Genomic DNA, 26,062 nt, shown 5'->3' with positions numbered 1-26,062 from the left:
ATGGCAACAAAAGAAGAGGGTGGTCTTGGAGGAGATGGTGTGAGGCCAAGGAGTAAAGGAAAGAGGAGTTGTTCATCATCAGCAAGCAGAGATTTGGCCTCAGCAAGGTTTGATGAGGCAGTGAATGGAGAGAGTGATGTGTTCCATAGAGGTGTAAGGGAAATAGAAGAGGAGGAGGAGACAATGAGAGCTTTCCCCGTAGGATGAGGGATATAATTGATAGGTACCCTTTTGAATGTTTTTATTAGAAAAGTGTGGATTTTAAGGCTAACTCAACTCTACAAAACCAACTTGTAAGGTTAGATTTACATCTCACTTATATATTATAAATTAGTCTTATCTCTAGTCGATGTGGGACTTCCAACACACCTCTTTCACGTCGAGGTATAGACATCTCGTGTGTGATAGTAGAAATTGGATGATCCAATATTGGCCCAACAACAGGTAAAATAGAAACAAAAATGCTCACTTAGAACTCGTTAGAATAAACTCTAATCATGGCTTTAATACTATGTTAGAAAGTGGGTTTTTAAGCCTAACTCAACCTCACAAGACCAACTTATAAGGTGAGGTTTGCACTTCACTTATATATTATAAATATGTGCTGATATTTTGGTGGGAGATGAGATGAAAAGGGGCCTTTCTGGTGGACAAAAGAAGCGTTTAACTATTGGTATGTGGATACGAAATTTCACTCCCAAGCATCTTGTTATACCATAACATAAGAAGCACATACACTTCGAAGTTATGTTAAATTCTTGTTGTGTCTGACGACTTCTAAAATGTGCACATTATACTGTGTCCTATGTTGTGCCTTTGGTTTCTAGACTATGGTCTAGATGATTATACCACGGAGTTGAGAGGAAAATTATCTATGTAATATTAGATTAGATTCCTTTGCAGAATCATCCATTTTGCAGTTCTCATAAACAAGAACTTACATAACATGAATGTAGGTGAGATGTTGGCAGGCCCTGCAAAATCATTCTTCATGGATGAAATTTCAACTGGTTTGGATATTTCCACAACCTTCCAAATTGTGAGGTTTATGAGGCAGATGGTCCATATAATGGATGTTACCATGATAATCGCTCTTCTGCAGCCTGCACCAGAAACATATGAACTGTTTGATGACATAATATTGCTTTCAGAAGGTGAGATTGTCTATCAAGGTCCCCGTGAGAGTGTTCTGCATTTTTTCGAAAGTGTGGGCTTCAAATGCCCAGAAAGGAAAGGAGTTGCAGACTTCTTACAAGAGATAACTTCCAAAAAGGACCAAGAACCACTTCAGTAAAAGTGAAAATTACGGGCGGATTTTTACCGAAGGCTTTTAGTCCTTCGGTAATTTATTTTTTCCGAAGGCCTGTGGCCGTCGGTAAGTTGTTGGAGTATATGAAATAACAATTTGGGATTTCAGCATCCCATTCTGAGCAAATAGTTTTCCCGAAAGAGCTTTCCCCAAACGTAAGCACTTGTAAGCCCTAATTCAATTTCTCCAAAGAATCCTATTTTTCTTTCCTCCGTTGCGAATAATCTTCGTTTGTGGTCTTGAGGTGGTTGAGTGCACCCATTGACGGTGTCTGGTGGTAGGGTTCGTGGCTTTGGAGTTGCATTGAGGGATTTAGGAGGTGAAGGGTGTTGGTCCTGTTCTGGGCTTGAGATTACCAGGTAAGTATGATTTGTTGTAAATTTGCTCCCCTATTGGTTGTTTGTCTTGTGTGATTTTCCTTCCATGGCAGTGTGTTTAGCTGTTTGGTTTTGATTATGAAGCATCAATTTCACCTCACCATCTTTGATGCTAGCCTCACCATCAACTTTGGAGCAACAAAACTAACATATGCTACTCCCTCTCTCTCAAATTCTTCTATTTAATTTTCCAGTCTTTCATGCCCTAACATTATCTACAATCAAAACCTGAAATCCTAATGAAATTAAGAGTTAAAGAATTTTACTGGGTAATAGTTTCCTGCAACTGGTTGAGTTACTTGAAGGGGCCAATCATCCCTATGATCTCGAACCTGCATGACAGTTTTAAGGGTCATATAGTCAATGCTGCAACTTTTCCACTGCAACGCTTTTTCTTTTCCTCCAGGCAATTTGTAGTCATTGCTCTTGTTTAATGTTTTTGCAGGCACGTGCTCTGAAGTATCGACTGGTGGAATTTAACCAAGTGTCTACAGAATCAATTTCGTGGTTTATATTGTTCAGGTGAAAATTCTATTTATTTAGGAAGTTTGTGTATGTAATGAATTATTAAGTGATGATTGACTTTGGTTGTGACTCTGTACATGTTTGGTAAAAGGGAGGTGTATTTGACAATGCATATAGCCCTGTTGTTTTTCTTCTCTATTTTTTGAATTGGAGTCTTTTTTCAGTCTATTTTCTATGCACCAATGGTGTAAAAGATTTTCATGATAAATAGGAATCTTATCTTACATGCCAAATTGAGATCAGATAACTATAGAATAAAACTTAGTGCCTGAAAACAAGGGATAAGTCACAAGATAAGAGAGGCTAAAGATAAGAACATATGCATTTAATCTGTAGGATAGGTCAAGGATTGCGACCAGACGCTAAGGTTCAACAACTCAACTATTGGTCATTATTAGGCTTTTGAAACCAAATTGTTGTTTCATATTTTCCTGCATAAACTAAAAGAGAGAATAACTATCAGCATAATATTTCTCCCCAAAAGGCACTAGTGACTTGACAAACACATATTTCTAATTTGTAATTTGTAATGGAAACAAAACCTTGAAACAGATCAGAACCATTTTCTGCTGAAAATTTCTTCGCTGAGAAAGGATGTGTTTGAGTGTATTTAGAGTTACGGGTTGTTGTTTCAGTGTATATATAAAAAAAAAAATTTGCAGAAAAGAAATCTGCTGCAGAAAACAAAGTTGAAACTAAAGATAAAAGGAAGTACCTGACATCTACCTTTCCTCATTCTTGACAAGGCTAAATTGATCTTTAAGCCCTTGTTGAACATGACCACTATGCACTCCACCTTTCTTTAGATTGAATTTAGGTACTTTGAGCCCATCAAAGAATGAATTAGAGCCATCACAAGTTACAAGTGTTATTCTTCCATCAAAATTGAAAATTTATCTAAATAATAATTGTATAATCCTATAATGCAACCAACACACTTTAACTTTTCAATAATTAATGTTTGTGCATACAGTTTGACACTAACCTGATGTACTACAAAAGGGTCACCAAATATATTGAACTCTGCAAAAGGGTCACCAAATCAATACTTTATTATAATATATTTAATCCATATATGTGAATATACACACACTCTTTGTAAAGAAGCATATATAGAGCTAGTGAAAGACATCCTCCAAGTCAGAAAAAAAAGACCATGAATTCCTTATGCAGTTCAATGATTGCTGCTACCTTTGCCATGACATTGATCCTTTCATCTGGGGTGATTATGTCCCAAGCTAGGTTCTTCCTTCTTCATCCTTAGTTTCAAAAGTGTCACAAACTTCCAATTCTCTTTCATATTCAAATTTTCATAGAGAAGAGCAAAAATCATCTCAGAAGCCTGTGGTAGCAGCTAGCCTTACAAAAAAACCACCTAGAAAACCAAATCNAACTGTTCNTGAGGTAGCTGCTAGCCTTAGAAGGATACCACCTAGCAGACCAAATCCTACACAGAACAAGTAACATTCCCCTTTTCCTCACAAGTGTTTGTTCATTCTGGTTTCATAATATCTAGAAATTTTATCACAAAGGGTGCATGTGTAGCAGGTTAAAGCCTAGGATAAGAGGCTAAACAGAGGAACTGATACAATGGATTGACGCTATACATGAAGATTCAAGCAGTGTCATGAACTTTGTTGCTCTAGTTTTGTTTTTGTTTCACTTTCTTTTTAGTTTTTTACTGTTTCCCAGATTCAAATTCTTTATGTAGTAATATTTTTGATCTTTTTATCTTCTTTTATCCAATTTATCTCTCTGCTTTTCTTTTTCTAAATTACATAAACCGTATCAATTCAAATAATTAGACTCTAATTATCAAACTGATCTGTCTCTAAATAAATATACATATTCTTATAAATTTATACTGAAAGAATGGAAATAATATTAAAAATAGAGTGAATTTTGTTAGGTTTGAAAAGGAATTTAAGAAAGGAAATAGATTTTCTCATAAAGAATGATTTAAGCATAGAGTGGATGGAGTAAGTAGTATTTGATTCTTAGAGTGGATGGAGAGAGAGAGGTAGATGGAGTGGCATGCATGTTGCACTTTGAATTGTTAGATGCATGTTGTTAACCTTAACTCTGATTTTCTTTTTCTTTTTTGTTCATTGCAAGTAGCCGGTGCGCTTGATTATTACGTCATATCTTGACACTCTCTACCTTGAAAGTGCACACTCAATGTAAGCTATTATGGCCCTAGCTTTATTCTTATACTCGTATATATAGAACTGATGCATATCTCCTATGGTTCAATTTTATTGATTGGAGCATAAGTGATACAACATGTTTCCTATTGAACTTGAGTCCACCCCATACTGGTATGCTGTCGACCCAGTATTCCTGAACTAGTTTTCCAAGCATTCTTCAGTTTTGTAGCAAGTAAAGTATGTTTAAATTGTGAATCTGTTTGTTATTATGTTATGGATTCTGGGTTGTTGGTGTATGTTTTATATGTCCTATGCTATTGTTGTGCAGGTGTGACTTATTGATCATAAATTTTTTTTAGTGTTATGACTATGTATATATTGTGTAATTATTGGTGTATGTTTTAAGTTCATACTTATAAGTATTGGTTTATGTTTTGCCATGGTTGTGGGTTCAACTATATTTGGTGGAAGATGAATCTGGATTGTCTTATTTGAATTGAATTACAAGTACATTGTACAATATACCCAACCCTAGGTACCATTTAGTTAGGTTGCTCATGTAATTTTGAAACTCACATCGTACCGTATGGCCAACTCCATAGGTGAAAGGAAGCCTAAAAAATGTTAGACACATTACCGCTGTGAATGTTGATTACGACGGTAATGATTTAGCTTGCTCTTAAATGTATATGTAGAACTATTAACAAGGGTAATAGGTTATGTGACATGGACATTTGTCTTTGTCATTGTAGTGTTGAATTTGTATTCCATGTTTCACTTAAGTAGTATTAAGTTCATTACTTATGTCACATGGAATTTTGTCATAGAAGTGTTGAAATTGTAACCCCATACCCGACTTAAGAAGTAATAGGTTTATTACTTATGTGACATGGACATTTGTTATTTTGACTCAATTTGTCTTCGTTTGGCTTGTCACAGAACATGGCCCAATTTTCCAACNATCGTGCATGGATGTACGACCGTTGTTATAGTGGAAGGAGAGGACTGAAGGAAGCTTTTGTAGAAGGAGTTCAAGAGTTCGTACATAGGGCTAGACAATATGAATATTATGCTAGTGATGGTGGGATTCGATGTCCATGCCTCAAGTGCGAATGTACAAAGATTTTGAAAGATGAAGAGGTCAAAGTTCACTTATACAAAAAAGGGTTCATGCCAAATTACTATGTATGGACATTTCATGGTGAAGAATTGCCTACCACATTGACTGCTCGTTCAAAGCGACCAGCTTCAGGTTTGAACAATTTTGTACATGCACATGAGTTAGATCAATTAATGTATATGCAAGAAATGGTCGATAATGTTAGTCGTCGACATTCTGAACAAGAAGTAGAAGATAGTCCTGATGAAGAGGAACCAAATGAAGCCACTCAAAGGTTTTACAACTTATTGGCAGATGCAAACGAACCTATATTTGATGGGGTATCAGACACAAAATTGTCAGTTTGCATCAGAATCATGGCTTTCAAATCTAATTGGAACATTCCCAATGTTGCAATCGACTACATCTCAAAATTGATTTTAGACCTAACACCAGTAAACAATTCTTTGCCCAAGAATTATTATGAAGCCAAAAAATGTGTTTCAAAGCTAGGATTGAAAGATAAAAAGATTGATTGTTGTGTCAATGGATGTATGCTTTTCTATGATAACGACACTGGCAAGAATGATGCATCCTTGGTCGAATGCAAATTTTGTGGCCATCCTCGATTTCAGGAGGTGCATCCTGAACAGAGGAAAAAAAAATTGATTCCATTCAAGTACATGTTCTACTTGCCTATCATTCCTAGATTACAAAGATTGTTCGCTTCAGTGCAAACAGCTGAACACATGAGATGGCATGATGGTAAAAAAACTGAAGGAGAGTTGCGTCATCCTTCTGACGGTGAAGCTTGGAAGCACTTCAACCGTAAACATCCATCCTTTGCTAGTGATGTGCGTAATGTGCGACTTGGTCTATGTTCAGATGGGTTGACGTCGTACATTCAGGCTTCTGCATCGCCATATTCATGTTGGCCGGTGATTATGACCCCATACAATCTTCCTCTTGAGATGTGTATGACAAAACCTTTCATGTTTTTAACTTGTATAATACCAGGTCCATCTAGTCCTAAGGCATCCATTGATGTTTACCTGGAGCCTTTGATTGATGATTTAAAGAAGTTATGGAGTGGTATTTGGACATATGATGTGTCAAAGAAGCAAAATTTCCTGTTGAGAGGAGCTTTGATGTGGACAATTAATGACTTTCCTGCATATGGCATGTTATCTGGTTGGAGCACGCATGGCCGATTAACTTGTCCGCATTGCATGGAACACACAAAGTCATTCACATTGACAAATGGTAGGAAAACTAGTTGGTTTGATTGTCATCGAAGGTTCTTACCCATGGATCACATGTTCANGAGGAACAAAAAAGCTTTTNGCAAAGGCGAACTTGAAANAGATCAGCCACCNCCTAGACTTAGTCCTTCTCAAGTGTGGAGAAGAGTAAAACATTTTCCAAAAGTCACTGAAAGTGGTATCAATAGGATAGAAGGGTTTGGACAGTGGCATAACTGGACAAAAAGAAGCATTTTTTGGGATCTTCCGTATTGGAAGGATAACTTACTCAGACATAACCTNGATGTAATGCATATTGAGAAAANNNNTTTTGACAACATCTTTAACACGGTTATGAATGTNAGTGGTAAAACAAAAGATAATGAAAATGCACGAAAAGATTTATGTTTATATTGTGCTAGAAGAGATTTGGAGTTGAAGCCTCAACATAACGGAAGGTTGGTGAAGCCAAAAGCAAATTTCACCATATCAAAAGATGAGGCCAGAATAATTTGTCAATGGATAAAGTTGCTTAAAATGCCAGATGGCTATTCTTCAAACTTGGCCAGATGTATTAATCTTGAAAAGGTTAGTATTCAAGGTTTGAAAAGTCATGATTGTCATGTATTTATGGAGACTTTAATCCCAGTTGCGTTTAGCTGTTTACCAATCCACGTGTTAAATCCACTCATTGAAATCAGTCATTTCTTTAAGGATTTGTGTGCCACAACGCTCAAGGCAGATTCACTGAGAAAGTTGGAGGAAAATATTCCATTTATTCTTTGCAAATTGGAAAGAATATTCCTTCCTGCATTCTTTGATTCAATGGAACATCTTCCTGTTCATCTTGCATATGAAGCATGGCTTGGCGGGCCAGTGCAATACAGGTGGATGTATCCATTTGAAAGGTTTATGGGACAAGCAAAACGATCAGTGAAAAATAAAGCTAGAGTGGAAGGATCAATATGTGCAGCCTTCTTATGTCTTGAGACAACATATTTTTGTTCACACTATTTCAAAGACTTTATGTTGTTGCCAAACAATGTCAGGAATGAAGTACAATGCCAAATTGGTAAAAGTCAATCAACATTGTTAGTGTTTCGACAAGTGGGTCGTGCCGCAGGGAGGGAGTCCACTTATTGGTTAACTGATGCTGAATTGAACTCTGCTCACGTCCACGTCTTAATTAATTGCAACGAAGTTAAGGTCTACCTTGAGTATGTTCTAAACCTAAACTTATCGTCAATACTTAAATTGTTATAGTCTCTAATTGCGTTCATATTTAACAACTCATTTGTTGTGGCAATGCAACTCCTAGAAGGAAGTAGTTCTGGTATAATACACTCGGAGTTTCCACAGTGGTTCAGATATCAAGTATGTCTATGTTTTCCTTATCATGAACATATCAATTGGTTTAACACTTGTAACTTAATATTTGTTCACGTAATTGTAGGTTCATAACCAACCATTAACTCCCATAATTCAAGATCTAAGGGATTTGTCAAACTGGCCCATGAGATGTGTTAAAGAATGGCACACATATTTTATCAATGGGTACAAATTCCACACAAATGCATGGTCCAAAGGAAGGAACACAACTAATTCTGGTGTGTTTGTGAAGGGAGTTACCGAGGGTGGTTATGATGATTTCTATGGTATTATTCAAAAGATTTATGAGTTCGAGTACAATAGTTCAACTACTCCAAAGAGAGTAGTTCTTTTTTATTGTGAATGGTTTGATCCTTCTAGGAGTGGAACAAGAGTGGATCCTAGGTATAATATTGTTGAAATTCAAATGACTTCAAGATACCGCCCATTTGATCCATTCATTCTACCACAAAATGTTAGACAAGTTTATTATGTTCCATATCCAAATTTTCGTAACATTGACAAATGTGGTTGGTGTGTTGCAATACAAACTAAACCTAGGGGTCGCATTGAGTCAAATGATATCCAAGATGAAATCCCTTACCAAGTTCATGAAATGGAACATGGAAATGAAATTATTGAAGTTGAAGGTATATCCGCGTTGCATGACTTTGATGGTGACGATGAAGAGTTGGAGGGACAAAACCAAGAGGATGAAGAAGGAGAAGAAGAAGAGGAAGAAGAAGATGAAGAAGACGAATTTGAAGACGATGATGAAGATGATGATGATTCTTTGCATTATGATGATGATAGTGATGGTTCGAAGAATGACGATAACGATGATGAAGACGATGATTAAGATGGATGAATAAAGCTAGAATAACCCTTTAGTTTTGATGCACGGTTGTAAAAATTTTGAACAACCGTTGTAACAATAATTGTGTAAATTATATGATGTTTTAAAATTGAATTAGTGTATTATGTTTTAATTAATGATTTATAGTTTTTGCCTGTGTATTTTTATACTTCTATATTGTAGCCATGTCCATTTTTATACTTCCATATTGTAGCCATGTCTGGAGAGGGTCCTTCGCGGCCTGATAAGGGAAAGGCTATAAAAAAGCCTAGAAAGCAAGTGGAATATGTTATTAGGGTTCCTGACACCCCACCATTGGCATACGGTAGTACTCAACATGACGTTGGATCATCTCAACCACCACGTACTACTCCGCAGCCCACACGTCCTCCTATACCGACCTGATCCCATACTGAACGGCGAACTTCCCCTACTATAACACCCACTCCTTCTACTGTACCACCCACACGAAATCCTATTGTGGGTCCGACACCAATAATTGATCCCTCTCCTTCTATCCCTGGGACATCATCTTCTATACCATCTGCAAATGTTCAGCAGCAATCTGATGATCTTGATGATTTCAATGATCCTTTCCCAGCTAATCGGCCTTTTATTGAACCTTATGGAAAAGGGTAATACCACATTGTTTTATATGAATTGTCTTATTTTTTTTTACTATGCCTATAGAACCATCATAACTTTCTTGCATTCATGCTCCAGGTTTTATCCTTCTAGAGTTGCTTCTCAGGTTGTTACGAGGTGTATAAAGCAACAATTTCTTAAACCTTGGCCATCTTGGTTTGCAATCCCAGATGATGACAGAGAAATTTTTTGGAAGAGATTTAAGGTAAAAACATCTTTTCACTTAATGATGTTGTATAAGTTTCATTGATGATGTATGTTAAGGTCATTGTGAATTTAACGATAATGATAGGAAGTCTAATTTAAACTCTCAAGATATTATTCTAACCCAAAACAAGATTCTCACTCAACAATTATATGTAATTACAAAGAAACTTGACAAAAATCTAGTTTGAAACTGGCATGTTCCCATTTGGTTTGCAATAAAGAACAAAAATCCAACAAATATAAACACATTTGCAGTTTAGTCATATCAACTAAAAGGGTCTAATGATAGGGCTGAAAGTTTGAAGTACCTTGCAGTATTAGTTGTCTGAGAATCTCCATATCTTTCATACTCGTGTAGAGACATGCACAGTTAAAAAATGTTGTCCAATTTCAAGATCCACGATCCAAACTCACTATTTCTATATATTTATGTGTGTGTCTTACTACACTCATTCAATATATATATATATATTGAAACTTTGTTTCATTCTCTTTCTTCCAACAATTCAATTTCTCTTGCCATCGTTGATCTCTCTTCTAATATGTTGACATCATCAACACTTGAACTCCTTTTTAACATTAGCCTTCATCTTCAAGAGCTTTATCTTCCTCAAAATAGTATTTATTTGTCACCTTCTCTGTGTCTAAATTTTCCATCTCTTAAGATCCTTGATCTCTCTTATGTTAAACTACCATCATCAATGTTTCTAGGTAATTTTTAATATCAGCTCCAAACTGCAAGAGCTTCATCTACGAAGCAGCTGCCTTATAGATAGAAGTTTGCTTGTTTCATCTACTTCAACTACCAATTCTTTGTCTCTCTTCTCCACATTGATCTCTCTTGAATAATTTTTTATGATTGTCAATACCCAATTTCGTCCGAGTAGTCAAATAAGTAAATAATGATTAAATTTATTTTATCCTTTTTATTTTATTATATTCTTTTTTCTTTTCTTTTCGTTATTTTGTTTTATATAGTTTTTATTCTAATTTTATTTTGTTATTAAGTTATGCTATCTTATTTTATTTTTTATTTTTATGTTGTTTTTATTTTAATTTTCGTTTAGAGTGTTTATTTTATTCAATTTGCACCTTAATCTTATTATTTATTTTCATCTTCCTTTACTTTAAAAAAAAAAAAAAAGAAAGAAAACAAAAAAGAAAACAAAAAAAGAAAAAAAAAAGAAGAAAAAAGAAAAAAAAGAAAAAAGAAAACAAAAATAAAACGCCAAGGTCAACTATCCTTCCCTGCTGTGATTACCACCTGCAACTTTACACAAAAGCAATGATCAAGATGTGTGGCAGTGGCAAAAAGGCTTTGCTTTCCCCTCCCTGTTACATCAAAGGGGAATGTTTTGTTTTCGAAAACGAACTTCTGCAAATACAGTAAGCATGAAGAAAGAAAAAAAAAACATAAAGAAAATCCCTACACCATAGTTGTAATCAGATACCAAAGGAGAAAGGATTTTTGAATTATTTCACTGATCAATCAAATTGATACATGAGAAGAAGAAAAAAACAAAAGAAAAAATCCTACAGCAGAAGATATGGGGTTGGTTTTTGAAAACAGGGGAGGACCTTAAGGATAACAACAGAGAGCACAAGACAGGAGAGGGCACAGAAAGAGAACAATACACAGAGCACATCACAGCAAGAGATCACGGGGAATATCATTACCACCTACCCAAGAGAATACTGGAAAAGAGAATCAAAAAGGAAGGTCTAAAAGCCGCGGAGGATTCCTGAGGCTGCAAGTATTGAAGTTGTAAAGGAGTCTTGAAGCTGCAAAGGATTCTTGAGGCTGCAAGTCCTGAAGCTGCAGAGGAGTCTTGAAGCTGCGTAGGTAAGTCCTCATACATAAGCTCTTCGGACTTGCTTACCTGTATGCTTTCATTACGCATGCTTGGAGATAGACGAATGATGTTTCATCATGATGTACAGTGGTGGTAGTCTTGATCGTGGTTTCATCTTTTTATCAAACTGCATTTTCAATGCCTGCAAATTCAATCAACATATTCAATCAACATAACTAACAATAGGAGATAGGCATACACTCCCCCAGAGTCAAGACCTTAATGTCCATTTCCTTCCACCCAGAAAATACATAACAAAATGCAAACAGAAGCAAAAACTGATACATTTCCATATCAGTTCTTATGAAAAACCGAAAGAATAGAAGCGGTTTTGTCCTTATAGTAGACCACAGTTTCCTCCATAGGTTGTATACTGGTATAAGTTATGGCTATCTTCGTGACCATCTTCCACCTGCATCAAACAGCATGAACAGACCAAAATCATAAATCCCATGCCCACAGGTTTAAGGTTTATCCTTTGAAACAATCCAAGACCCCTGAATCAATCGCGACCACGACAAACTGAGTCAGATAACGAAACTGAGTCTCCTTTCCTCTGTTCATCTTAAGCCATTAAGATAGGGGTTGATCCCCTAAACAACAAGCACACAAAAAAAAAAATAAACACACAAGGACATCAAAACCCAAAGTCGCCAATCACAAGCACAAGAGCACAAGCACAAAATCCCGAAACTCTAATACTGTTAGGCAACCCTGTCTCGTTGGGTAACTAAGTCGAGGGTGAGGGCTGAACAAAGAAGTTGGGAGTCGGAGAGGAAACCAATCCTCACGGCTGCTACCGGTGGTCGACGGTGGCGGCAACGCTTAGCTTCTCTGACGGCAATGGTGTGTTCGAATTCGAAGAAGAAGGAAGGTTGGCGTCACCGGCGATGATGCGAGACGAACCTCGACGGTGGTGGCGCGGTAGCTGTCGGAGGGGGCGCCGGCGCATTTGAGAAGGAACCCCCAACCCTAGGTCAGCACGGGGAAAGAGAAGGAGAGGGGAAGGCTTGACGGTGGCGACCGGCTGGACGCTGTGGTCGACGGTGGCCGCTGGCGACCCTCTTTGGTGGCATCGCGGTGGCCGTTCGATAGGGGCGACGACGTGCGCGTGGTGGCGGAGGATATGAAATCGCCGCTCTCTCTCGAAGGGTGTGTTGTCGTCGGCGAAGCCAAGGCTGGTCGGATGGCACGGTGGCGGCTGGTTCGGTGGCAGACGTAGGTGGGCGCATGAGAGGAAGCTGCTTCCTCTTTGATTTGGCTTCTGCGAATGAGAGGCATCACTCTTGGATGGAGTTGCAAGAGAGAACCCTAATTAGGTTCTGATTAACAATTTGGGCCTAGACCCAAGAGATTCTGGCCTTGCAACCCCCCTTTGCCTATTCGCACCCCTTCGTCTTTGGGCTTAAGCCCATTCGATTTCATAAAAGAAAGAAAAACACACCTTCTTCCGCACCCCTATTTTCTACCAACACACCCCTAAATCGGGCCCAGGTCTGGCCAGACCCAAAAAAAAACATTAAATAAAAACCCCTGTTTCTTTCCCTCCTTACACCCCTATTTTTGCTAAACTGCGCACCTCCATCCAGTTTGGGCTTAAGCCCAGTTTGTTTATAATAATAGTATTTACACCCCATTTCTCCCAGTTAAACACCTCCGTACCTTTACTTGTTATTTTGATTTTTTTTATTTATTTAGCTTTTTTAGTTAATTTTATTTCTACTTTTTATTTTTCATCCCTATTTTTCTATTTTTTTATTTTCATTTTGATAATTGTCTATTTATTTTATTTCATCTACTTTTAAATAAATATTAAAAATAACAAAAATATTTTAAAAGGTTTAAGCACACGTGCGACCATTCGCGTCAGCTTTGTGTTAAAACTTTTTCCTCCTTGTTTCATATTTTAAAAGGTTTAAGCACACGTGCGACCATTCGCGTCAGCNCGTGCGACCATTCGCGTCAGCTTTGTGTTAAAACTTTTTCCTCCTTGTTTCATATTTTAAAAGGTTTAAGCACACGTGCGACCATTCGCGTCAGCCTTGTGTTAAAACCTTTTCCTCCTTCTTTAAAAAAAAATAAATAAATAACAAAAATATTTTAAAAGGTTTAAGCACACGTGCGACCATTCGCGTCAGCCTTGTGTTAAAACCTTTTCCTCCTTCTTTCAAAAATAAAAAAACAATCAACATCTCTTAAACAACAAACCTTTCAGCCAGAACTACGTTATCCTTGATTCTCCACCAAAAGGTGGAGATACGTAGGAGCAAGGCCAGTCCTTGTCAGGCTCACTTTCCCAAAAATCCAAATTTTCCAAACAAACTTTCCAAACAATTCTCCAAACAAAATTTTCAATCAGTTTTTAAAAGAACTACGTAACCCTGATTTCTCAGTACAACTGAGAATACGTAGGAGCAAGGTCAATCCTTGTCGGGCACAAAAAACACAAAAAATATTTTGTTTTCTTTAGAGTTTCACTTTTAGGGGAAATTAAACATTTTGCAAACCACATTAAATTCGCACATTTGATTAAAGGTACTGCCTTCGGGCAGGCGTTGTAGGGTGTTAATACCTTCCCTACACGTAACCGACTCCCGAACCCGATATTTGGTTTTCATGGACCGTGCCTTTTCATTTTATGGTTTTTCCGTAGTTTTCCAGAATAAACTATGGTGGCGACTCCAAAACTCTTTTTCAAACTCGTTTTCTTTTTGGATCGTCGTCCCGTCGCGATTCCGGTTGCGACAATGATCATTCTCTATATATCACTCGACAGCTAATAAAATATTGAAATTATAAACAAGAAGAGAGATAGATCATTCTAAAGGCTACAATGTCAAAATTATAACCCAAAGACAGGTTTTCCATAAAGCTTCAAATATAACCAAATTTACAGTATATATAATATATTAACTGTAGAACCAATATTTATTATTACAAAAAATTGATCGGCCTTAATCCAGGGAGAAGCTTATCAGCAATAGAATCATCCAGTTCTGGCAAATCACTGTAAAAAAAGTTCTTTGCATTCAACCTGTTATGAATGAAAGAGACTTTTAATAACCATGATCAGTATATGCAGCTAAAGAGGTTTTTAAGCAATCTACAAGCAAATATGAGATACCAAACATGCACTTTGAGGCAAAATGTGTGTACCCATGAAAATGGAATGAGCATTGTGTACTCTATATAGGAAAAGTTTAAATCCCTTAGAGGAAATATAGTTGAGTTTAGCAGAGGGATAAACAAACCCCTCAAATGGAAAGCAACAAGACAATAAAACTGCCTTTATGGGGGCCAACAATTGCACAAGTTGAGCTAGAAAGGTAAATGCAAAGATAAAAGATGGTAATCACAATCGGCTGGAGATGAAAAAGTGCCATAAAGTGTATGAGACATATGGCCAAAAAGTACTTATTGTGAAGAATTTGGTATCAAGAGGACCATAAGAACACCTCGAAGATTTTCTTGCTTCCAAGTTTCAGGAAATACAAGAGGAAAAGACTTTGATTCACCTCGATGAATTCCAATTATTGAATCAAGGAAACCTGGTAATACCTTGCCTCCATCCTCAGTAACAAAATTAAAGCCTGCATAACTAATATAAGTTTAGAGGAAAAATATGCATGATCTATTACAAAAACCAAAGACTTCCATCACTTATCCTTGAATAAATTAGCAAACTTGAATAACTTAAATTTAATCACCTGTAACCCTCTATCAATAACCACTTTCAGTGCACCAATGGACTTGTATCACCTTTTAAATTCTTGTTCATATGCTATTTGAGCATATATATCACTATGTATCTCAACAACAATCTTTAAATTTTTGTATGCATTATTATCAGGAATCCATTTGATTTCTGGTGCAACATCAACAATCACATCATATCTGGAAAAGTGGAATCACTGAGAATAATTAATATAATTGCCTGTATAGTTATTGGCTGACTATGTTATCATTTTTAATGATAATCTAAATTTGAATTCTCTGTTGGAATTTTATATGTTGTTCCTCTAATTTGCCTTCAAAATACACCGATGTGCACTGATATTGATGTTTTAAAATATATTAAAAAGATTTTTAAGTACCAACACCAATATATTTTGAAGGTACAATAGAAGACAGCACCAAAAAACCCAGCAGAGAATCTGAACTCTAGTAATCTTCCTTTTCTCTATATTATGAGAGAAGGTATTTTTAGTATTAAAGATGCAACAAAGGAAAAGGAAAATAACAAATCTAATGGTAAATATATTTAAAATTTTTTAACTTATAGGTTACCTAAGAGACCCAAGAGAAGAATATGTCTCCTCCATCTCAGAAAACTTAGTAACTATGTGTAGTGAGTCCTGCAAAGCCCTCCCAGTAACCTATAAAGAAAATTAATTATCAAAGGCCTAAGTGTAAGATCAGAATAATAGTTGATCTAATGATGTATTTTATTAAGTAATAACATCAAACAAAAGAACAGAAAAATATAAAGAAATCTTTAATTTGTTTATCAGTATCAAGTCCTCATATCAAAGACAATATTATTTGCACAGTTTAAATCAATGAGCTATTAGATAACACTATTAAATAGACTTGGGTAATGAGGAAAGGTCAATGGTAAGTTTATGCTACTGCAATGTGCATGAACAAATAAGCTTGTCTTTCAAGAATGAAGATTTCAATGAGGTTTGTGATGGATATGACTGCTTTCTAGTTATGAAAATAACAGATATAATTGCAAATAAAAACAAAATTAATCTAAAATAGTTTAATACACTATCATGAAGAGATAAAGTAAGGATATAAAAAATAAGAAAATAGAAACTATATCACAACATACCAATGTCATAGCATGTGAAAGTGTCCTTCTTAAAATAGATTCAATAGTAGCCTTCTGGACATTTTGTCTCCCAACATAACCAATAAGAATGTCTTCTGGAACTTTCTTTCCCGGACGAAATCCAGGGACCTGTATTTAAAGCCATGCTAAATTAGCTTACAAGACAACATACCATCCTCTGAAACCTGGATGCGTGACAATCTCAAGCAAACTATTTATGATATATGATGATGCAGCAAATTATTATATGATAAGATAGAACCCGGGCAGTAACATTGTGAAGTTTAGTAACAATAAATTTTCTGAGAAACAACACAGACCAGAGATATCATAGTAATAGTTTCAAATTTAGAACCCAGAAGTTAGAAAAGGAAAATCTCCTTTGGCATACAAATAAATTGCACTATATTTGCGAACAATAATTTGCAGCATATTTGAGCACCATTATCTAAGGTTTAATGATGCTCTCATAAATTTAGAATCAAATATAACCCCCTCCTATTTATGTAACAAAATATGCTCATGTTGAAGAGAAAAATTGTCCACCGTTGATATAATAGATTTCAAGAAAAATATCTATGTCAAACTTCACCAGAACCAAAATCAGCACTAGAATCAAATAAAACAAGCTGAAAAAAATTTTAAATGTTAAAACCATATTTGGATTTCAAATCAGAATCAACATTCATTGCATCTTTCTCTCAACGTGTGTACTTGTATCTATAAACTGAGTTCATTAATTAATCGCTGTTATGGGATTAAGCTGGTTTTCTTTCATGCCAGATTTTATTGCAACTTGAAAACTTTGCTACTCGTTCCATTGCAAATTCCATATATTTTTATACCTTTCAAATATGAATTTCATCCTCTTTATTTTAACATTTTGTATTGTAACAGCAAAAGGTGCAGTGGATGCCTGAACATGAAGTTCAGATTAAAAGAAACTTCCACACTAAGGCATCTCATAGACTTTCAGAAATGTTTAGAGAGGCAAGGATTGCTGGAGAACGCCCTCGTTGGGTGGGGGATGGCATTTGGCACTCACTGTTGGCACACTGGAATACGCCAGCATACCGTGTTAAATGTGCTACCGCCCAAAAAAATAGGGCTTCAGAGAAAGGTGGCGCTCTCCACACTGGGGGCTCAATCACTGTACACGAGCATGCCATTCGTATGGTACAAAATCTTCATTCATTTCTTACCAATTTTTCTTTAAATTGATATATATATGTTTCCATATATATATATATATATGAGTTTTATGATTTTACAGGCAGCACAGCTGGGACGTTCTGTTTCTGTTGATGAGGTCTTTACGCAGACTCATATTCGAAAGGGAACGGACGCATATGTTGATGAGCGGTCTCGCAAGACCATTGTAAATATCTTGTTGTAACAATATTCAATGTTGTATACTTTATTTTAGTTTCACACTTTTTAATTAAAGTTATTGATGTTTTCAATCATATTTAACAGGAAGATTTTTCTACTAGGTTCACACATGCCAGAGAGGATGTGGGAGGTGCTCCTGATGAAGCCTCAAGAACAAATGCATATGAGGACATCATTAAGACCCAGTGCTGGGTTGATGTAGTGAGGGGAAAGAAAAAAGGACGAATTTATGGAGCAGGACAACTTGCCTCCCATTATATTGCTGCAAGAGGAGGGGTATTAAAACATCAGCCATCTTCATCCAACACTACTGACCAACATAACATGGTCAGTAGAGAGGCTTATGATGAATTAAGATCCAGATTGCAAACTTTTGAAGATATTTTAAGGAAATACATTCCTGAGGCAGGACAAATATTAGACCCATCCTCTTCCCACCAAGCACCTACACAACTCATGCAGCCCACTAATAAGCAATCACCTAATCAACACGAGCCTCTTGTCCAGCAGCAACAAGAAGATGAAGAAGAACATGATTCTGATGATTTTAGTGGCTATTAGGATTTTATAAACTTTTAAAACTTATTAGTTGTTTAGTTTAAAAGCTTTATTGAGTTTTGATAAGCTTTATTAGTTGTTAACAACTACTTCAATGGTAATTGTCCATGAACTTTAAACTTAGTTGCTTAGTTTAATGAGTGACATTGGTGTTTTGATGTTTGTTAATATTAGCAACTAAGTTTATTGTATAAGAGTCATATACATTTGATGTTTTGATGTTTCATATATGCTGATTGTATATTATGAAACAAATATTAATGTTGTGTGCATTGATGTATGATAATATTGATTGACAGGTGTATTAATTGTGGTGGGAAGGTAGTGTTCAAAAAGCAATGCAACTTGCATTTTATGCAACAAATAAATAGTGTGCTTGATATATATGATGATATTGATTGGCAGGTGCACATAGAGTGCTTGATACATGATGAAACAACAGTTGGATGATGTTTCCTCATATATTGATTGCATTTTATGAAACATTGATGTTTAATGTAATTGATTGGCAATTAGGTGTGTTGTGGTGGGAAGGTAGTGTATAAAAGAGGAGTGCAGGCAAAATTTTATTAAACAAATTTTGTGTGCTGGATGTTGATATTATTGGCAGGTATATCATGGTAATTCGGCTGCCAAAATATTGTGATTCGCACATACCATACCGACGGCAACAAAGCCTCTGTAATTACTAGAGGGCAAAAAGCTGTCCATAAATTCCGACGGCCGTAAACCCTCTGTAATTACCGAAGGCTAAAAGCCCACGGTAACCACGGACGGCCACACGCCCTCGCTAAAAGCCGTCGCAATTTACCGAAGGTTTCCAGACCCTCGATAAAGGCCGTCTATAATTACAGAAGGCTTCTAGTCCTCGGTAAACGCCGTCGATAAATTTACCGACGATCATCGGCCGTCGAGAAGGTTTCCGACGCACTATTTATCGTTAGCCTTTTAGCCGTCGTCGATAAGCCGTTGAAAATCAGTGTTTACCGACGACTCTTTTTCATTACCGACGGTGTTGGGCCTTCGGTATAAAATTCAAAATTTGTTGTGAACAGTACTGGTTCAGAAGGGACATTCCTTACCAATATGTCACGGTGCCTGAGTTTGTAGCCCATTTTAAGAATTGCAGTATCGGTCAGCAACTACATGAAAAGATTAAAGTTCCATATGATCCTAACGAAAGCCATCGCGCTGCATTGGTGAAGGAAAAGTATGGCATCTCCAAATGGGAACTCTTCAAGGCATGCTTTTCAAGAGAGTGGCTTTTGATGAAGCGCAACTATTTCTTATACATATTCAAGACTTTTCAGATTACTATGATGGCTCTGATTGCCATGTAAGTGTTTGTTAGAACAGAAATGAAACATGGTCAACTTGAAGGTGCAGGAAAATACTATGGTGCACTATTTTTCAGCCTCGGTAATATAATGTTCAATGGAGTGGCTGAACTTTCAATTACAGTCATCAAACTTCCCATTTTTTACAAGCAGAGAGATTTCCTCTTTTTTCCAGCATGGGCTTTTGCATTGCCAATTTGTGTTCTCAGAGTTCCTCTCTCTCTATTGGAATCAGGATTATGGGTCATCCTCACTTATTATACTATTGGCTTTGCTCCTGCAGCTAGTAGGTACGAGAATACAATATCTAGATACCGAGTTTCTCAATGCCATTGAAATGCAATAATTGGTTTACTCTTCCATCATTCTTTACTCTTTAGATCTACTGACTTGAAAATTTTGTTTTACGTTGTATATTATAACCTGTCACAGGTTTTTTCGTCAGTTATTGGCATTCTTCTGTGTGAATCAAATGGCTCTGTCCCTATTCCGCTTTATTGCTGCAGTTGGAAGGACAAAAGTTGTGGCACACATACTTGGTTCCATCACAATTTTAGTTGTTTCTGTCCTAAGTGGAGTTACTGTTTCAAGAAGTAAGCAACTGTTATTCTTTATACTATCAATATCATACTCCAGAGATTTAATATTATCTCTTTCATGTGAAATTGTCTCATTTAAACTGATTACTCCAACCTCTGTCCATTTATAGAGGATATTGGACCATGGATGATATGGGGCTATTATAGTTCACCTATGATGTATGGTCAGAATGCAATAGCCATCAACGAGTTCCTAGACAAAAGATGGAGTGCGATCATTATTAGTTTGTTGCTGATTCTTATTTTTATGGACGAACCAACAACCGGTTTAGATGCTAGAGCTGCAGCAGTTGTTATGCGTACTGTCAGAAATACAGTGGATACAGGTCGAACTGTTGTCTGCACAAATCATCAACCAAGCATTGATATATTCGAAAATTTTGATGAGGCGAATACTGAAATCTATTTAGCAGTAAAACCCCAAAAGAATTTTAGAGTCAATTTCTAAAAAACTATTGAAATGATGTGGGAGTTTATTTTTTGTAATGGTTTTTAAGGCACGATACTCACTCACCCTTGAATTACATCTTTATGTCAGCTGCTTTTGATGAAGATAGGTGGACAAGTGATATATGGTGTCCCCTGTCGGAATTCCCATAATCTTATTGAGTACTTTGAGGTAAACCTCTGCTGTTATAATGTCTAAATTCTTGAATCAGTATGTGCCAGTAATCTCACAAATTGTGAATGAATCATTCAAAGGGTATCACAGGAGTTCCTAAGATTAAAGATGGATATAATCCAGCCACATGGATGCTGGAGATCACTGCTTCTGTTTTTGAGTCTCAACTTAATGTGGACTTTGCAGAATTATATGCTAAGTCAGACCTTTATCAGTAAGTGGCACTAGTGATTGCATTTCAAGAGATTCCTGCTTCTTGTCCAAATTTATCTGTACTTTCTCATGATGTTTTACACAGATACTTTGATTAGTACTTGTTAACATCTACATTATTTCCAACTTCAAAAACAATGACACGGTTTTATCCAAGAGAACTTAGCATATTTGTGCACCACATGCTTACCCCAAGATACCATTCCTGGAAAAACTAGATTTGGTGAGGAACTACTTATTTCGGAACCTAAATGGTGTGGTAGACCTTTGAACAGATACTTTCACTTTAGAGTTGAAGAATGAACATGTTTTCTGACCATGGTAACAATTGCATATAATTTAGATAGGTAACAATAAGACCATCAATAAGAACTCTTTTTGTACATGATAAAAAATTGACAGTAAATATAATTTGTACAGTCAAAAGGAGCAGGACCTGTTGATTCTCCTTGGAGCTATGTATGCATCTGTATTTTTCCTTGGAGCCTCCAACACTAGCACTGTTCAACCTGTTGTTGCAATAGAAAGAACAGTTCTATACCGTGAAAGAGCCGCAGGAATGTACTCAGAATTGGCTTATGCAATTGGTCAGGTAGAAGAAAGCATCTATTAAATAAATTATCAAAGTTGGACAACTCATTAAGAAAAAGTACTGTGTTGCAGGTAGCAATCGAAGTAATTTATGTTGGAACTCAGAGTCTAGCCTATTCCATTATTTGATGATTGGGTTTTGAACCACGTTTTGAAAATTTTTTGTGGTTCTATTACTTCATATTCATGTGCTTTATGTACTTCACACTGTATGGAATGATGACTGTAGCTCTGACACCAAACTATCAAATTGCTGGAATTGTTATGTCCTTCTTCATCAATTTCTGGAACCTGTTCTCTGGTTTTATTATCCCAAGAACGGTATGTATGTCTATTACAACAGTTATCACACACATGTATTCGTAATGGAAAATAAAATTTTAACACTATTTTTTAATACCATTTTGATACTGCACACGTGTCAAAATGTGGTTGAATGATTTCAAATTAAAAAATAAACTTTGGTTTAAACATACCCTTGTCTCAACTTTTTTAATTTGAAATCGTCCAATCACATTTTAACACGTGTGCAGTGTCAAAATAGTGTCAAAAAATGGTGGTAAAATATCATTTTCCATTCGTAATATATATATATATTATGTATCCATCCTATAGTAACTCTGAAAAATTTACTCCTCCTTTTAACATTTCATTTTTTTCTTAATATAATAGTTATGATAAGTAATTAACTTTTAACAGGTTAGATAAAGAAAAAAAAAAGTGAAGGATGAGCATGTGATGGGATTTGAGTAACTTGTTCTCTTCTTATATATATTGGAGATCCCATATTTACTAAGTATAAACTTTATCCTATAAGTCTTAGATCTAAAGTACATGTTATCAGAATTTATCTAAACTACAGAAAATATGAAGTGTGATTTCACTGGCACACAGAAGAAGGTTAAGCGAGTCACACCAATGGCTTGAACATCGCTATGGAGTGACAACCACACTGTAGTTAATCAATGATCAACAACGTCCCAAACCAAACTTGCAAAATTCTCTAGTTATTAAAATTTGTGTCAAAAACACAAACCAAATTCACCATAGCATACACTATATACTCATAAATCATTGGCATAGAGAATACAATTATATGATGAGAAAATTAAATTCTGCTTTTGCTTCACACTGCAGAAAGAAAAGAACAAAAATACACTTACAAAAACATGATTATTCAAACATATTAAGAATATAAGTAAGATTCGACAAAAATAATTAATCTTATAATTAATTATATTATATTATAATAAAAAAACTGATCTATTTTATTAAAAATTAAATATATTATTTTATGCTTCAGTTAACTAATACAACTGTTGTGTATTTTTAAGAGATTGGTGACGGAACTGTACTCTCAAATCTTAATGTTGTATGTATGCTGTCTCGGCTCTCACACCTTTGAGGAGTTAAAATGTTTGGATTTCATTCAATGCAAGATATAATAATTAAAAAAAAATAATTTCAAATTTTTTATTTGATGTGGATAAAGTCTATTTTTTTATATCAATAAACTTATCTTTAGTTTTTGTTTTTAAATATTGACTTTTAATCTCTAATTTATTAATATATATTATATTAAAAGACTTATAAAATAAAGATTAAATATACATATACTTGAAAGTTTTAAAAAATATTTTATTTATTTTTGTGTAAAAAAATGGCATCAGAACATTCAACATATTCATTGAAAGACAGGAATTAAAATATTTATTTTCATAATTGATGTAAGACCATCGGTGAGACTTATTGGTCCTTCCTTTTTTTCTATATTTTTTTTTCTGGTTTCTTTTAATTAACTTGATTTTGTTTTTCTAGGTTTTTGTTTTGTTTTTTTTTTTAAGTTTGTCACTCCTCCAATTATGATCTTTGTCAAAATCAAATCATTCTTGCTAAAACTATCACTTAAATTTGAGTGACAATAAAATTATAATAATAATATTGTGAAATTTTAAACTTATATTTTATTTTTTATTCATATTTTAAACCACTATAATAAAAATAAATGAAATTAATTTAAACTTAAAAATTTGATATATTCTAAAACTCTTTAGAACTACTGCAGTGTTAAAATTAGTACCATTCAGTTTAAAATTAGTATAATTAGTATTTTAGTTCAATTTATATTGTAGTTTAATACAATTTAGTATAGCTTCGTTCAAGTTTGATAAAACAAAAAACAGTTCAGTTCAATTTGTCTAAACTGTCTTACAGTTTAGTTTAGACAAATTAGTTTTTAGTTTAGTACAATTTTTAGTAGTGCAATGCAGTTCAGTTCCCTTCCATTTGCCCACACCTACACAAAACCAACAAAAAAAAAGGCTTAATTGTTTGGTTTGTCCCCAATTTGGTAGAAGTGTGTCGAACTCGTCCCCTGTTTTGAAAAAGTTACTATTTCATCCACATGTGGTTTAAAAGTGTCAATTGTATCCATTAATTGGAAAATGTGTGTCAATAAGGTCCTCTCCGTTAAATGCAGACTGGTGGTGTTAAGTGAGTGATGATGTGACAATAGAGAATTGTAACGTGTCAAAAGATTGTGAATGTTGGTATTTACGTGTCAGCAATGTCAATTGGGGAAATTAAATTGATAATTGATTTAGGGGTTTTGTGTGAGTTGACGAAGAGTGAAATTAGGGCTTTCGAAATCGCAATTGAGATAGAGAACAAAGTGTGAATTGACAAAGAGTGAAAAATTGCAATCGGGCTTTCGAAAGCATATGCGCGTTTCGTCATTGTGTTCTTCTTGGTTAGGGTTTGCTGAGCTTGGTGAGTTCACTGTTGTTGTTGTACTTGTTCTTTGTCTTCTTCTTCCTTCTTTGAGAAAGTATTGTTGTGAGGTTATGTCCTTTTGGCGTTGGCTTAAGAAGTGGTAATGTCATTGAATCATCAGTGTTGTTCATCTTGTTCATAGGGGAGCTCTCGTGCTGTTTCATCCAAAGGATTGGTTGGAACCAACATATGTCATTGTGAGGAGGTTTCTGTGTTAAAAGTGACTAAAACAACGAAAAACAACGGCAAGCAATTTTGAGAGCCTTCAAAGAATAAATCTCACAAACAAACATACCATAAATACTAAAAATAAATAAAATTAACATGAACCAAATACAAACTAACTTTTTTTATGTTTAACATTTAATATTGACTAAATTGACATTAACTTAATACTAAGAAAATATTTACACTTATTAAAGAAATTTAAAAATAATGTGGTATTTATACGAGATGAAAAGAACTGAAGAGCTATTTTCTTTCGTTGTCCTTTACTCGATGGTTTTCATTCCACCTTTTTGAATTTGGAGTTTTGTTTGGTAAGAGAATTTTCATCACGCATTCCTTCATCCTCAATATTGCAACCCTATAGCCGCCTAACGCTGTTTTTTTCTACTTTTTCACATTTTGTCTCTTTTAAAATCCTATCATGTGAACGTGAACTAATAATCAATGCATATCCACTACTTCTTTTATGGTAGGCAAAACGTGTAAGTCAAGTTCAAGTCAATAATTTTGTTTTATTCGTTTTTTTTTTCTTTTACTCTGTCTCCAAAATCTTTTACTTTTTTATATTTTCTTGTGTTTTTTTTATAAATATATTTTGTGAAAAAACATTAGTTATCTTACAATTTGATTATTTTATCAATATTTTTGCGTCCATATCATATTTGCATGTCTATGCATCTCGGCAGATAAGTCTGATAAAAGAAAAAGGTATACAGATTCCTTAAGAGGAAAACATACACAAATCATGACACTACGAGCAATATCTTTTCTGCCGACCAAATTTGTTTCATGATATATATTCCTCTAATCATGTTATTTTGTCGAACATTTACTAATGATTATTTCTTTGTTGGAAATTTTATTGAATTTTTAGTGAAATTTATGTTTTTATTATAACTTATTCAAAAATTTTAAATTTTACTTAAGAGAAAATAAGTTAAGTATCACTCGCACCAACTTATTGTATCTATTTACTTTGAATCAACTAGGTCAATTTTATTTTTATTTTAATTTGGAATGGAAAAACAGTTAGGTAAAATTTATGATTGATATGTTGACTTGTATGCTTCCCCTTTGGAAGGGAGTTTAATATTTCTAATTTTAATTTGAAGAATGTAGTTCTTGTGTTGGTACATACTTCATCTCTTGGTACATTTAATCATTTGTAAAATAAGGAAGTTTTTCTCAAAAAATATTATTTCATAATAGAGAATTGGTATAATTAGTTATTTTATTAAATGTGTGCAGTAATTTAAATATTAATAAAATGAAGACAAGATGTCGAA

At 35.0% G+C, this 26,062-nt stretch overlaps 2 protein-coding genes, 1 long non-coding RNA gene and 1 pseudogene across 4 annotated transcripts; 2 read left to right on the top strand and 2 right to left on the bottom strand.

The window, feature by feature from the left end:
* LOC106770024 lies at positions 1-24,807 on the top strand (annotated as a pseudogene).
* LOC111242298 lies at positions 11,223-13,107 on the bottom strand. The gene is made up of 2 exons (XR_002669093.1): positions 11,913-13,107; positions 11,223-11,769 (listed from the first exon to the last, which is right to left on the bottom strand). It is a non-coding gene; the product is annotated as an uncharacterized LOC111242298 (long non-coding RNA).
* Positions 11,501-18,609, top strand: LOC111242297. Of its 2 annotated transcripts, none has more exons than XM_022784861.1 (4): positions 11,501-11,617; positions 17,362-17,635; positions 17,738-17,842; positions 17,941-18,609. In XM_022784861.1, the coding sequence occupies exons 2-4, from the start codon at positions 17,387-17,389 to the stop codon at positions 18,415-18,417; spliced, it is 831 nt and encodes a 276-aa protein (XP_022640582.1). In that variant the 5' UTR covers positions 11,501-11,617; positions 17,362-17,386; the 3' UTR covers positions 18,418-18,609. The 2 variants fall into 2 exon arrangements, with proteins under 2 accessions (XP_022640582.1, XP_022640581.1); XM_022784860.1 differs by having other exon boundaries at positions 17,362-17,640.
* LOC106770753 (trigger factor-like protein TIG, Chloroplastic) lies at positions 15,339-16,656 on the bottom strand. The gene is made up of 3 exons (XM_022784862.1): positions 16,465-16,656; positions 15,915-16,003; positions 15,339-15,521 (listed from the first exon to the last, which is right to left on the bottom strand). The coding sequence occupies exons 1-3, from the start codon at positions 16,471-16,473 to the stop codon at positions 15,383-15,385; spliced, it is 237 nt and encodes a 78-aa protein (XP_022640583.1). The 5' UTR covers positions 16,474-16,656; the 3' UTR covers positions 15,339-15,382.
* Positions 24,808-26,062: the final 1,255 nt, after the last annotated feature.

The sequence above is a fragment of the Vigna radiata genome, chromosome 8 (assembly GCF_000741045.1).
Source record: "Vigna radiata var. radiata cultivar VC1973A chromosome 8, Vradiata_ver6, whole genome shotgun sequence".
Classification (NCBI taxonomy): Eukaryota; Viridiplantae; Streptophyta; class Magnoliopsida; order Fabales; family Fabaceae; genus Vigna; species Vigna radiata.
The sequence above is the reverse complement of the archived record's forward strand: the minus strand, read 5'-3'. Positions and strand labels throughout refer to the sequence as shown.